The 14600-nt window shown below is 48.0% G+C and overlaps 2 protein-coding genes across 2 annotated transcripts in view; one reads left to right on the top strand and one right to left on the bottom strand.

The window, feature by feature from the left end:
- The first annotated feature begins 1285 nt into the window (after window positions 1-1285).
- On the top strand, window positions 1286-3493 carry LOC123040088 (uncharacterized). Its single transcript, XM_044463028.1, has 2 exons — window positions 1286-1896; window positions 3266-3493. The coding sequence occupies exons 1-2, from the start codon at window positions 1520-1522 to the stop codon at window positions 3312-3314; spliced, it is 426 nt and encodes a 141-aa protein (XP_044318963.1). The 5' UTR covers window positions 1286-1519; the 3' UTR covers window positions 3315-3493.
- Window positions 3494-13482: 9989 nt separating this feature from the next.
- Window positions 13483-14600, bottom strand: part of LOC123043222 (uncharacterized) — a gene marked incomplete in the record, with an annotated part of 1830 nt that continues 712 nt past the window's right edge. The window contains 1 exon segment of the mRNA XM_044465600.1: window positions 13483-14600. Coding sequence (XP_044321535.1) covers window positions 14051-14600 — 550 coding nt within the window.

Raw genomic sequence — 14600 nt, 5'->3', positions numbered from 1 at the left:
GCTCCATGCTACAGGGAGTTGCCCCTGCTGAGAGGAAGAGACGCCTGCTCCACACGAACAGGGGCGGAGCTTTGTTGGGGCTGAACCGGGCCATGGCCCGCCCAGAGTTTTCACAATTTTTATACCTATACGCGATGCTTTGCAACTGTTCTACGATCCAAGCCGCCATGTTATGTGTGCACACAACACAAGCAGAGTCCGGCAGCTGGCGAGGACTCGTGTCGACAGCCAGCCTTCACCAGCCTCGACCTCGCAGATCGGATCTCACTGCTAAACACATGCTTCCTGCTGCTTGCTCTATGGCTCCACCCGCCTCCACGCCATCGGGATCCTGGCATTGTGCCGCCCAAATGCCTCTGATCCCTGCCTCCGCTTACCGCTTCAGCCTGCTCGCTACCACCAGACTGTCGGTTTACTGCCAACGCTGAGCACCGTGTCGCCGGGTAATTTCTAATTATCTCGGGGCAGTGGATTTATGTTATCCATTGATTGAATTGAGTATAAGTAATGCATTTCATTATCAATTCATATGTGAAAATAGAAGATAAAGATAGTTTTTTCTTGGTGAATCAGCAGGTTGCTCGTATCTAACAAAATACATTTTGTTAAGTGCATTTTAGTGTAAGAACATTGAAACAAGGCGTAATAAGGTAAATATTAGTATCTTCCCAGTAACTTTTTTGTTAACATATCAGATGAAAATTCAATGAGAACGGAAGCTATTGAGTATTCACAAATGTCTACTCCCTCCTTCTATCTATATAGGGCCTAATGCGTTTTTCAATACCGTCTTTGACTATTGACAAAATTAATACTACATACAATGTATAATATGAAAATTATGTCATTGAAAGCTCCTTTCACATATGAATTTGATGGTATTTTTTGTGTAAGTTGCATGTCATATATTATTGTTCTAACATTTGGTCGAAGTTAGCCTCAAAAAATGCATTAGACCCTGTATAGATGGAAAAAGGGAGTACAAAAGATTGTGATCTCCTTTAGTCTGGCCCGCCTAACTTTTTCTTTGAACCCAACAGCAGCCAGCTTAGTGCACAAGCGCAGGGAAGACCCTGGCATCGACATCGATGCTTGCTCACCTGCCTGTCCATGTCCATGGCCGAGATTCACAACGGCAAACCACTGAACGACTTACATAATCGGATATTCAAATTGCAATAGAAAAAGGCCAAAAGAGACATCGAGGGACAGACCCGCCCCGAACGACAACGCAGCACTCCCACACGCCCCACCCCACTACCGCACCGACGACCATATCCATCCCCCCTCCGGCCCTCCCCCCCGGGGGTCTTTGGCCGACGCACCTCGCCGTCGGGCATGGAGGCCACCGCCGCTCCCCAGCTCGAATCCTTCTCCGGTGAAGCACGGGCTATGGAGGTGTGTCCATGCCGCCGCGGCCTCGGTCGGAGGTGGAGGAGCGAGGAGGTCATGGCGGCCGGGGCGGCGAGTTTCGCGGAGCGTCGGGCCGACATGGGGCGACCACGCCGCCGCGTTCCACATGCTGGATACAATGGCGACCACACCACCGGCGAGCAGCAGCAGGCTCGATGGAGACGGGCGGCGTGCAGGGGAGAGGCGGAGGCTCACCACCAGCACGCTCGTCGGAGAGTTCGGCGAGCAGCAACCCACCACCAGCAGGCTCGCTGGGTGGCGCTGCGGATCCTGCGTTGGCGCGGCGAGGCCTCCTTCCCCTCGTCCCAGCCGTAGGAGGACACACAGTTCAAGTCTTCATGGCAAGTTTTTGCTGCACTGCACTGTGAGGCTGTTTGCTGCATCTGCTATTTTCTTCAAGTCTAATCGCATTGCTGTTATAAAGGAAGATGCATGCTACGACCGTGTTCGTAGTCTCGTTGATCAGCTCCGGCCATGGCTCCGGTGAGATAACGTGCTCTGCTAATTCTGCGATTTTTGACTAAGAAGCATATACTGTGCGTGACTCAGATTTTGTGTCCTCGCACCCCTCGCGTCGCCTCCCCCCGGGCGACGCCAGGGCCCCAACCCTAGCGCCGCCAGCACCTCTCCCTCCACCCCTTCCCGCCGCCGCTGCCGCCGGCGTGGGCCGCGGTGGCGGCGGGCCCGGTGCCAATGGTTCTGGGCGGGGGAGGCGGCGGATCCCATCTAAGGCGGCGGGGGCGGCCCTTCTCATGCGATCCAACGGCGGCGGCTAGGACGAAGATTCCGGGCTGTGCGGCGGGGGCCCGAGCACCATCGCCGGCGGAGCGGCGGCCCTGCATGGACGGCGGCGGTGGCAGCGCCCCATCCGGCGAGGTGGGCTGTCCTACTCGTGATGGTGACGACGGCTACTGCGGATCCAACGCCCCGTTTGGATCCGTCGCGGGGAGGCTTTTCGCCAACCGGCGGCGCGTGGAGGGACCAGTGAGGAGATGCCGGATCTCCGCTGGAGTACCGACGGCAACATACGTCTTCGTGGCGAGGTTCTGCTCGGTTCCAGCCAGCCACGAGATCGGGAAGACGTGGCTTCCGGTGAAAATCGCGCCAGACTGCGGTCTTGGCGACGATGGCGGCGTCTCAAACGTCGTTTCCTTCTGGAGGCATCATCGTTGCAGGTCTCATCAACCTGATTGGGAAGTTCCGGGGGAAACCCTAGATCTGGGTCTACCGGATCAGACGATGACGGTGCTATCGGTACCGTTCTCCCTCCTGGGGGCATCGTTTTGGAGCGAGTGCTGGTTGGAGTGGACAAGAGGAGGAGCGGTGTTTCATCTGCTCCATTGATGACGACGGATCTCGGCGGCGTGGCGCAGTGGAGACTCGGCGCCTGATGAGCGGAGATGGACTCGCGCAGGAGGGTGACGCTGCCTGGCATCATGGTGGCGTCGGCGGCAGTTGGACCGGCCAAGGTTGATGCAGCAGTACAGCTCTGAAGATGGGTTCGTGGCAGGTGGTTGCGGCGGCCTCATACCCGGCAGGGGTCCTGGTTGAGAAGCACGCCGGACTGGTGGGTGCCCATACCCGGCAGGCGTCCTGGGTGGGACCTCAAGTCTTTAGATGGTTAGGTTTGGCTGCGTGGTCTGTTTGGTATGAGGCCCAGACTTTCAGCGCCCCTACATCAACTAGATAGGGATAGCGACAGTTGTTGCTTAGTTTGGTGGCTTTAGACTTATTGTTGTATGACTCAGTATGGTCTTGTGTCAATAATTAATAAAGTGGCTGTATGCATCGTCCAGATGCAGAGGCCGGGGTCGTCCTCCTTTTCTAAAAAAAAGATTTTATGCGGTTGCAGATTCTCAGTGAGGAAGCCAGTAGGAAGTATATCACTCTGCTTTTGTTAATGCACTGAGCCGCTGTGCCATTTCCTGGCCGCCGAGCCTTCAAATTCGGCGCTTCGACGGAAGAACGGGGGGACTCGCCCATCTACTTCGCCAACTCCGGTAACATGCGCGAGAGGATCACCATGAACGGACCAGTTCCAAGGGCAAGACCGGCGTGCAGTACATCGTCCTCGACATGGGTGGTAAGTTACAGCAACTTGGTGTGAAATTTTGCCCACACGTGAGCATCTCAAGCAGAGCATGTCTAAAACTTGTTCTATCTGGACGCAGCAGCCATCAGCAGCATCGTCGGGAGGGGCATGCTGGATGAGCTCAATAAGACCCTGGACATGAGGGCCATTCAGGTAAGGACAGAGCAACACAAACTATCATGTTTCTGAAGAAAATAGAGCATGCTTTTTCTGATATGAACCATGGCTGATTCATTGTTTTGTAAACCTAAACTTTTCCAGCAAACGTGGGAGAAATATATATTCAGTTAGCACATGGCAATCTATATTCAGATGATATGGCTACTTCATATTAGGGAGAAATTTTAGAGTGGAGAGCATATTAAGTTACCATCAGTTTTTTTGACATACCAAATTGATCCTGGAACCGTATGCACTGGTAATGTTAATTGCCATGGCAAAAATACTTTTTAATAAAGTCGCCATCAGTTTTTTATTCAGTAAAAGATGGGCATGACAACTATGCATTATTCTGCAGGAAGTTCATCGAATTCATTCATAACTTGGCAAATTTATATATAGTTTGTATGGAAAATTCACTTACACATTATGTTTCCACAACATGGCAAATTTGTATATTTCAACCTTTGTAATATCCACATGGCGATGGGCAGGTGTAATGGGTTGCACCGATTCAGGCGACCATGCGAGGGAGGCAAATTTAGTTTATTGACCATGAAAAGTTTTATTAATTGACCATGGCAAGTTTTATTAATTGACCATGGCAAATTTTTAATTTCTTTTTAGACCATGGCAAATTTAGTTTATTGACCGTGGCAAGTTTTCTTAATCGGCTCATGGCAAATTTTAAGTCCGACCATGGCTAGTTTAGTAATTGACCATGGCGAATTTAATTTATTGACCATGGCAAGTTTTATTAATTGACCATGGCAAATTTTAAGTCCTTTTTCGACCATGGCAAATGTACTCCCTCCGTCCGGAATTACTTGTCATCAAAATGGATGAAAATGAATGTATGTAGAACTAAAATACAATACATCTATTTCAATGACAAGTATTTCCGGACGGAGGGGGTAGTAATTGACCATGGCAAATTATTTTTTGGTAGATCATGTCAAATTTAGTAACTGTTAAGAACATCCACATCTTCTGTCATGCCCTTTTTTGGCAAATTTTAATCCATTTTTGCCATGGAAAAAATACTTTTATTCACACGGCAAACTTTAGTGTAAGTTGCCATGGAAATTTTTTAGTTTAGTTGGCAAACTTATTGTAAAGAGCATGGCAAGTTTTTCGTTTTAAGTATGATGGCAAATTTACATTTTCTAGAACATGGCAATTTTAACTATGTAGCACGGTAAATACATTTGTATAGCCATGTCATTTTTAATTTATTTCCATGGCAAAAATACTCCATTTTTGCCATGGAAATAATTAATCCATTTTTGCCATGGCAAATATAACTCCATTTTTGCCATGGCAAAAATACTTTTTATTTTTCACATGGGAAATTTTTTGTTTAAGTTGCCATTGCAAATTTTATTTTTAGTTGCCATGGAAAATTTATTGTTAGGTGCATGGCAATTTTAGCATGGAAAGATCAGCACAAAACACATGGCAAAAACTGAAACACAAAATTCATGGCAAGAACAGGTTCTCTTTTCATGCGGCTAAGTTGCCGTGTGTGTTAGTTTTCTGAGTTCTTTGCCATCTATGTGATACTGTTCATATCTTCTTCTGGGCACAAACAGTACCACTCAGATGGCAACAATGGCTAGGTTATAGAGGGGGGAAAGGGGAGGAGGGTTGGGGAGGCAGCGTGGGGCATGCAAAAATTTCACCTGATTTCACTTGAGATAGCTCAGCTTTTGTAGGGTTCCTCGGATCTTGCCATGGCAACTTCCATGGATTTCAATGAAGGGGATGGAGGGGAAGGGGAACCAGGAAGGGTGGAGGAGGGAGGCACATGGTGTTTCTGGATCAGATCTCGCTGAATGTTTGACGAAGCTGTCGAGGGGAGAGGTCGTGTGGACCGAGAGAGGGGGCTTGGCCACGTGGTCGCCTGTCGGGGGTTAAGTTCGGGATTTTGTTCGACTCGAGGGAGTCCCACTCCGAACGGGTTGTTCGGACTGGCCTCCCGTGCTACGCGCGTTATTGGGGTCCTATTTTAATTTCAGTTTCGGAATTGCCACCATCTTTTTTGATCGGCTACCGTTCTCCTTCCTTATCCTTACTAAATTTCTCAATAAACACTGCTCATCGATTTGGACCGTTTTGATCCGACATGACAGGTCCACTGGTTAGGCACTACATTTGCGTTGACCGCTAAGGCCTTAATTGGAATGTCATTTCCAGCGCTTTTACACCTGTGAAATTTACAGACCACGATCCCTCGTTTTTATTCTCAGCTGGAATTAGCACACAGCCGGTAAGATACACTTGTAACACAAATACAAATACGGCCGCACTTGGATTATTGTATTTCCCTTGGATACATTTGTAAAAATTACAGGCCCCTAGACGTCTGTATTGTTTCCGGCCGGAAATCAGCCTAGTCCCGTAAAATACACTTGTAAAATTGATACACCTGTATTACAATACACTCAATCCAAGCGCGGCCTACATGTGTATAAAAATACACCGATTCCAAGCAGGGCCTAAGTCAGTTGTGAGGCCCGGCCGACAGAGTACCATTCTTCTTCTTCTTTGAGGCATTTCGTCCAACGGTTTGGTTTGCGCGCAGAGGGCACCATGGCACGGTCACCAGTCGGTCGGACCCCCTCCCCCTGGCTGGCTGTGAGGGTGTGGCGCGTCCCATCGGACATGGCCTCCCCTCCTCTGCTCCCCTCCACCCCGAGTCGCACCATCTCCCTCCACTGAGCTCGTCGGGGGAGCGGACCAAGCGCTCCTTCAGCTCCTCGATGAGGCGGGCGAGCACACCAGCCTTGGAAGCCATGCCCATGCGCGCCGGCTGCACCTGCGCATGGAGTATAGCGGCGTGTGCCTCCTCTTGTGCTATCCACGAGTCCACCATGCTCAAGCACATGGCGCGGGGATGCGGGGTTTGAAAGCTCTCGGCAGTGAGGCGCGCGCATGGACGGAGCTCTTCAGGCTTGGGCCTCCCACCGCTGTTTCCCCACACACGGCGTCCGCCATGGTCAGCTCGAGCTCAGCTTGCTCTCTAGTACTACTAGTACATGAGCGCACACACACGAGCACACGCGCGTGCCTGCGGTTGGGCTGGACCTTCCTATGAGCGCTGTCGCGGGTGGGACCTGGCCTCGCCGCTGCATGCCCTCTGCTGGCTCTGACGAGCTTCGCCACGAGCCCGGCGGCTGCCTCCAAGCGCTGGCCCGCTCGCCGACGACCACACCCGCATACATGTTCGATGAAATGCTTCCAAAGAGAAGAAGAAGAAGGTTTGGGAGACACAAGGCCGCTGACGACTGGACCCTCCGTCCAACCTAACGGTCAACAAACAGTGTTGATCGTTTTGTGCCATGTCAGCTTCCAGGTGGACCCAACATGCCAAAAATCGGATTAAACATGTCCAAATCAGATCATCAGTGTTTTATTGAGAATTTTAGCAAGGAAAACGGTAGATTTTTGGGCCGAGCGAGAAATGTGGTTGCAATTCCGGAACAGAACATAAAATTTGGTGGTTTTTTGCAATTCACACGCCTGGGCTGCTATGTCCAAGATGACGGCGGCGATCGCTCATCTTTGGATCATAGGTGTGAGGGTGCCAGGGCGTGTGGCTCGTGGTCGACCGCCAATTTGAACGGGAGTGGTTGCGGCGGTCGAGGAACCCCTAATGGAATCGGAAGGCGATGGTGTTAGGGCATGGGTGGCGGCGGGCATGGTATGAGCAACGATGGAGGACATGGATATATGTACTAGTGTAGTATGCACACACAAAAAAGGGAAGGATAAAATCGAAGGAGCAGCGGGGATTGCGGGAGGATGGGGGCGAAAGAAGGTGGAGGAAACGAAGGCGTAAAGATAACATGTGGTCTTGATTAATGGGAAAAGGTACAGCCGAGAACAGTCTAGTAGTCTTACAATAAGTAGCAGGACGGAACATAAAAGCGGAACCCACAAAGAGGATGGCCTGGGCGGGTAACCGGGAGCTAACTGTAGCGGCGAAGCTGAAGCTGGGTGATGACACCTCTTGTCCCCTTTTGCAAGGTGAGACCAATTTTGTTGATTCTCCGACACCAGGTGCTTTATCTATCTAGCATCATTTTATGTATACACATCATCCCAGTTGAGCTTTTGTGGAGTACCATCTTCGAATGCATTCTGATTACAGACTAAATTTTGTTGGATATCCTACCCACGAGCATGTGTCACTATTCTGATTACAGACTAAATTTTGTTCAAGCGTGTCCTCATCTTGCTTTTATCACGGTGCACACATCTTGCAGATGCACATGGGTTATCAAAATATATATATATATATATATATATATATATATATATATATATATATAGGAAAATTGGTTAGTACTCCTATGAGTACATACTCCCAACCTCAAAGCACACGTCACGTGCTATTAGGTCGCAGATTGCACACCGTTCAGCCATTGTATAATTAAATTAAATACTAATTAATAATCAGCTAGTAAATCCCGTTGCATTGATAAGGTTCTGTTTGGAAATTTGTTGCACAAAAATAGAGATCTGGGATGTGTAGTTTTTACCCACGTCTACCTGGCCGCCGCGTACATACTCTGTTAAATAAGTATGTACTGCGTATGGGATAAACACCTGACGGCCGCGTACATACTCTGGTAAATAAAGTTGTATGATAAATAAATATGTACTGCGTACATACTCCCGTTACTGATCCTGTGATTCATTTATTTCTATTAATTTATGCACTGCTACATGCTTTTCGTTACAATTATATGCTAGGGAGATACACACTATATTCTTCGGCGTGTATATTTCTTAGCTATAATCTTTTCCCAAGTTAATATTTTTTATATGAAAAAGGGTATATTTTGTGAGGGGTATATACTACTCCAAACGTTCAGAATAAGGTATATACTTTTTTTGCGGGGGAGAATAAGGTATGTACTTCTTCATGGATAATGTAGTATGTACTCTCTTGTGAAAATGAAGTACATACTTCCTCGTAATAATTTAGTAGTATCGGTCCTCATAAATAATGTGGTATTATATTTCTATAGAAATAATGTGGAATATGCTCTCTGATAGAAAATAAAGTATATACTTCCACAAAAAAGAGTAGTTATGGTCAAAATAAAACAAAAAAGAGTAGTACATGCTACTTCAATTTTTTTAATCTGTATATACCACCCTAAGAAAAATCAGTATGTACTTATAAATTTCAGTATATACTCCTTAAGAAAACTCACTCCGTCCTCGTTCGAAAAAAAATCCTGATGTCCTTCCAATAAAATCCAGTATATGGTCCTTCAAAATTCAGTATATATTCAATGAAAGAATGCAGTATATACTCATTATATAAATGCAGATTATAAGTTTTAAAAAAGCAAGTATATACTCCTAAAAATTGCGAATGTAACATATACCTCCATGCACATTTTTATTGCTTTAGACTTACATATACCCTTCTCTCAAAAAATATATAATATAGATATAGCCAACCGTTAATTATGGATGTAACTCCCAGCGCATGTAAAGCCACCGGCTGCATGCACGGAAGTTGTTACGCATGCAAAAGCTAATTAGTTAGCATCCTGTGCGACAATGCTCACCGGCTACCCAATCCACCTAGGTGGGAGTACATACACTTGAGAGTATAAAAGAGGAGTCCTATATATATATATATATATATATAAGCCAAAAAGGCATCTTATATTGTGATGATACGGAGGGACTAGTACTTCCTTAATTTGGAGTATTGTTTTTCAAGTACCTCCCTGTTCACAGATTCAGAATTACATTCAAATATCGACAAACCTTGTGCTCATATGAAAACTCATGTTTGCTGCAGAGATTTCAGACCATGTGTCCAGCGTGCTTCAATGCTGCAAGTTGTTTGCTGCAAAGATTTCAGACCATGTGTCCAGCGTGCTTCAATGCTGCAAGTTGTTTGCTGCAAAGATTTCAGACCATGTGTCCAGCGTGCTTCAATACTGCAAGCAACGCAAGTACCTTCAGAAGAACGAGTGACTTGAAACTCGGTTGAGACAGGTATAGTGCTACACTTGCATGGAAAAACACCATGCTGCCATTGAGGTCCATGGAATCGTGGTATATCATCATTTCATGCTTCACCGAGATTCTTTTTTCAAAAGAGCAACATACTATTCTTTCATCAAACGGCATAAACACGTAAACTTAAAGCATGGGCCCACAACTGTGTGGGCCTGGATCCTGGGCATGAGATTGTGTCAAAAAATAAAAAAAGATGAATGCATGAGACATACGGATATGCTTGTGTTGTCCTGTCTCCACCCGCACGGTGGTGCCGAGAAATAGCGCTTCTCCACCCACACACTTCCTCGTATGTTTTGTTCAGGAATGATCTCCTGGAGTAGTAGCTCAACAGGGAGACCTTCTAGATATGCAGCACACAAAGCAAATGGTTGTGTAAGGTAAGGGGGCAGAAAAGCTCGACAGTGCGGTCTAGTTTTTCAAGTTCAAAACAATTCCAGAGTCCTAGTTTTATTTACAGAAAGAAATTATGTATGGTTATTATTATTTACCATCTCCCGACAAGTTGAACAATGGTGGTGGTAATGGCCGTCCGATTGGCAAGCAGGTCTTGGGAATCCACAGTTCATCGAAGAATGGATGGGCACAAGCACCAACCTGCAAGGATAACCAAAAACTGTCTAGTCAGAATAGTACTCACCTTTTTCAAGGATTTTTTCTTCATTCATGAATATAGTAGGGCAGTGCTTCATAAATGCCAGGGTAACACAACACTTTCCTTGGAAGTAATCAAATTGCACTTTAGCTAGAGAAAATAGCGTTAACGAGCAATGAATCTGTGCAGATTTATGTATTGCTTTGTTCAAAAGCCCAAGGATAAAATCATTCTTACAGCTGTGCAGCCCAGATTTGTCAGTACCATGGATTTCGAGTCGCTCGACTAGTCACGACTAGTCGACGAGTCGCAGTTCCAGGGCCGACTCAGCCTCTCGACTCGACTCCTGGGATGAGTCGAGCGACTCGCGCGACTAGTCTCGACTAGTCACGACTAGTCGTGGTTTTTGGGTCGAACGACTCGAGGCATCGCTGGATCTGGAGCACTCTCCTGCCGCCATGCTGCTGCTGCTGCTGCTGTGCTGCCTCGCTGCTGCTGCTGCTTCTGCGCCCCCGCTGTAGCGCTGGCCGCCGCCGCCGCTGCTGCTGAAGCTGCAGCGGCAAGAGGAACAGGCTGGGAGGAGCGGTGGCAAGAGAGCTGCTGCAGGGGAGTTGAGAGATCCATCGCTGGGAGGAGAAGTGGTGGACTGGTGGCAAGAGAGTGGCAGCAGAATGTATGGCGGCTGTGGTGAGGGAGGAGGGAGTGTGGATGGTGGATTAGGTCACGGGAGGAGTATATAGCTACTAGATGGGCTTTTGGGCCACAGGGAAGTGCATAACTAGTGGCCCATCTCTCAGTTGGCCCTGGTTACTGCTGCTGGTGGTGTGCTCCTCCCCTCCTCCCCTGGTTGCTGCTGCTGCTGTGCACTTGTGCTCCTCCCCTGACTGCCTGCTGCTTAACTCACGTCGACTCGTCGCCATGTCGACTCGTCGACCGTGAGTCTAGACTAGTCACGACTAGTCTAGAGTCGCCCCCTCCGAGCGACCCATCGACTCATCGACTCAAAAACATTGGTCAGTACTACTACTGAAGTAGCCTTGACATAAGATTAACTGCTTCAGGTGGCATGAGCTTATCCAAAAGCTGCGTGCAGAAGAAAATTAGGCAAGCAGGTTACAGAAGTTTAGGCTAACTGAATACAGATAGAGGGGTTACTAACCTTGTGCTAGGGGTGAGATTTATCCGAGGGAATTTGAATTCAGAGTAGCTTGGGTTCATGCATCTGATTTCTTCACTTGTTGGGATGCCCAAAATCCAGAACACGGAAGAAGGAATGATTTCTTGGATAAGAAGGTAGGCCGCAGTCTACCTTGTACACTCTAAAACCAGACCGAGGTCTCAGGATTGTTTGGTTACAAAGGATCGGGCCAGAGGTATCTTGTCAATAAGGGGGGAAATAAAAGCAGAGGAAAAGCAAGATCAAAACAGAACAATCAGCAAGACCGAATGTCTGAAAACAAGCTACAGACTATGCAGCTGAGTAAGAGTTCCACATTGGAACGAAGGAAATACTGCATAGCTTGATCTTGATCCTGCATAGTTTGATCATCTCGGCAATGTTATAACATGAAGCGGCGTGAGTCACAGCGATTCCCTCAAACACCCTAGCATTATGGACTTTCTAAAGATGGGCTGCAAACGAAGCAAAGAGGACATACCAACAGCGATCAACGGCCTGCAATCTGTTGATAAACAGCAGCAGCGAGTGGGAATCCGTAGCACACATTAGAACTAGGTGATCCACTGATTCAGCTGACGGACACAGATCGGAAAAACAGTGCTCAATGTTCCTCCATTGCTTCTTGACCATGTATGCCCTCACATTCAGCCGGCCTCGACATGGAAGCCAAGGAAATACTCCATTTCTGGGGATGACCGTATCCCAAATAAGTTCAGCCGGTTCCCAGGTAATTCCTCTGAAAGTAGGAGGCCATAGTAACTGCTGGTAGTAGTTATCTTGCCAGAAAAAAACATCTACCTTGCCGTCCGTGCCAGTCACAGAGGGGGCTTGAACATCCTTGAGTAGCTCTCTCAGGTTCTCCAATACAGTGGCAGCTGCTCGTATAAGGAATCCCATGACCCCTGAAACTGAGAGGAGACTGAGCAGAAATTGTAAATGACAAAAGTCATAAGATTTGGAAAAAACAGAGCTAAACGCGCCAGAAGGAAATAAGTTTCCCGTCACCAACCGAACAGGCAGAAGCTTGCTGTACCAAGGGAATGAACTGGACCAGGGATTTTCAAGGAGGCGTGTCCAGTCCCCGTGAATTGTGGGAGATATTCCTGCTCAAGTATCTGGCTTGGAACCAGTGGTAACATGGCACAGACGATCCTTCAATGATTTTGCTCACAAACTTGCAGAACATTGCATCATTATGCGCAACCATGTCATGGATGCCGAGCCCGCCACTCTTCTTAGGCAGTATCACTTGCTCCCAAGCCACTAAACAATCGGCTTTCTGCCTATTAGGTTTCTTTTGCCACGGAAAATTCCACTTTGTCAATTCTCTCCAGGTTGCCCTTACTCCACTTGATACAAGCCATATAGTAGCTCGAAATGGAGGATAGCACAGCATCAATCAAGGTCAAGGTCAGCCCCCCACCATCATACACACACACACACACACCCTGGATAGGTACGTCGACAGCCAGCCCACAAGACGCCGATCAATCTTCTGTATAACTGGCATCAAAGCACCCTGAACAATGAGGGATCTTGTGCATGGACAGCACTAGCCCAAGAAAAGTGCAAGGAGGTGGACTGATGGCGCAAGGAGAAGGAATGATGACTCTAGCCTACGGATCTAAATTAATGGACTTAAATGGTTCTGCGGGAGATACAAACCTTTACAATCTCTACCAATTTCTCCAGGAAACAGAGGCTGCAATTTCCCACGTTCAGGGAGAAAAAATAAAACTCAACAAAATGTCCAGCTCATGTACAGTAAAGAGTTTGTCAACAGAAAAGTTTACCAACTTCATTTTTACCATGTGCATAATGAATTTGATAACATGTGCATAATTTAACAGAGCTTGACTTATCTAGGAGTTGCTGATCCAAATGTGTTCCATGATATGGCATGAAGCCTTCTAGATGCAGCTGATCGCGCTCTAATGTTTAGAAACTCCAGTGTTCTTTGTAACTAAATACCATGGCTTTCAGCAATTGATCTATAATGATAAACAAAAATTATGTGTCCTACGAAATCAAGTGATATTGTTCAAGAAAGCATAACCTCAACTAATGAACTTGGCTGGAAGAAAACTGAGCTTCTAGAGCAAGGTTCTGACCATTCAGAAACTCAGCTACCACACAACCAACAGACCAGATACCTTTAACTTGCACCACGCCACTAAACACTAACACAACTTGACACCCCTTCTCTACAACCTCTGCTACCACACAACCAACTCTAGAAGCTCAGCTACCACACAACCAACAGACCAGATACCTTTAGTTCGCACCATGCCAAGACACTGACACAACTTGACACCACTTCTCTACAACCTCTGCCACCTCTTGCACGACCGGATCACTCACCCCAGTCCAACGTACTTCAGGATCCGGTAAAAGGGTCCCTGCACCTGACCGTTGACGGTTTCCTCCTCGCCATTCTTGGTGGCTCGCCCTTGAGTTTTCTTCAACGTGATGGCCGCCTGCCTGGCACGCAGTTCCTCCTCCTTGGCCTTGATCGCAGCCGCCCGGCTGTCGAGCTTCATGTCGGCGTGACGCAACAAGTTCATGTCTTCTTGATGCTGGTCAGCACCTTCTTCTCCACGATCATCTCCACTTCAGTAAGCTTCTCATCCACGTAGTCGCCCGCAGCACTCTTGGCTGCACGGGCACCGGCGGCATACACAGCCAAGAGGCCGAGCACGCCAAGAAAGACCGCAGCCGACACAACCACTCCGCAGATCAGGAAGGAGGTGTCACCGACGGTGCGCGCGGCGAGGTGTGCCTTGTCTGCAGTAGCCTTGCACAGCTTGTCCACCTCGATCTCTAACTTGAGGATAGAGGTCGAGGTCGAACTGTACAGAGCAACGCCTTCGGCCTCCATTTTAATCAACTCCGACTTCAAGTCGTTGAGCTCCGACTCGGTGAGGACGCACATGCGGCGGCATGGCGAGAAATGGAAGGCCGGTGGTGGCGGGCGGAGGAGGACGGGGAGCCGTGTGACTGCGCTGCTGGAGATGGGCGCGGCGGGAAGGAGGAGGGCGGCCGGGCGGTGGCGGGCGGCGGCGGCGGCGGCGCGGCGGAGCAACAACGTCATGGTGGTGGAATGGAAGGGG

This window comes from Triticum aestivum, chromosome 2B (genome assembly GCF_018294505.1).
Source record: "Triticum aestivum cultivar Chinese Spring chromosome 2B, IWGSC CS RefSeq v2.1, whole genome shotgun sequence".
Lineage (NCBI taxonomy): Eukaryota > Viridiplantae > Streptophyta > Magnoliopsida > Poales > Poaceae > Triticum > Triticum aestivum.
Note: the sequence above shows the minus strand (reverse complement) of the source record. Positions and strands in the feature narration are given on the sequence as shown.

Bases quoted from the DNA above. Each gene is read 5' to 3' on its own strand.
- LOC123040088 (XM_044463028.1), top strand. From the start codon at position 1,520: ATGCTGGATACAATGGCGACCACACCACCGGCGAGCAGCAGCAGGCTC. The intron at 1,897-3,265 runs GTGAGATAACGT...ATGCGGTTGCAG, and splicing joins CAGCTCCGGCCATGGCTCCG to ATTCTCAGTGAGGAAGCCAG.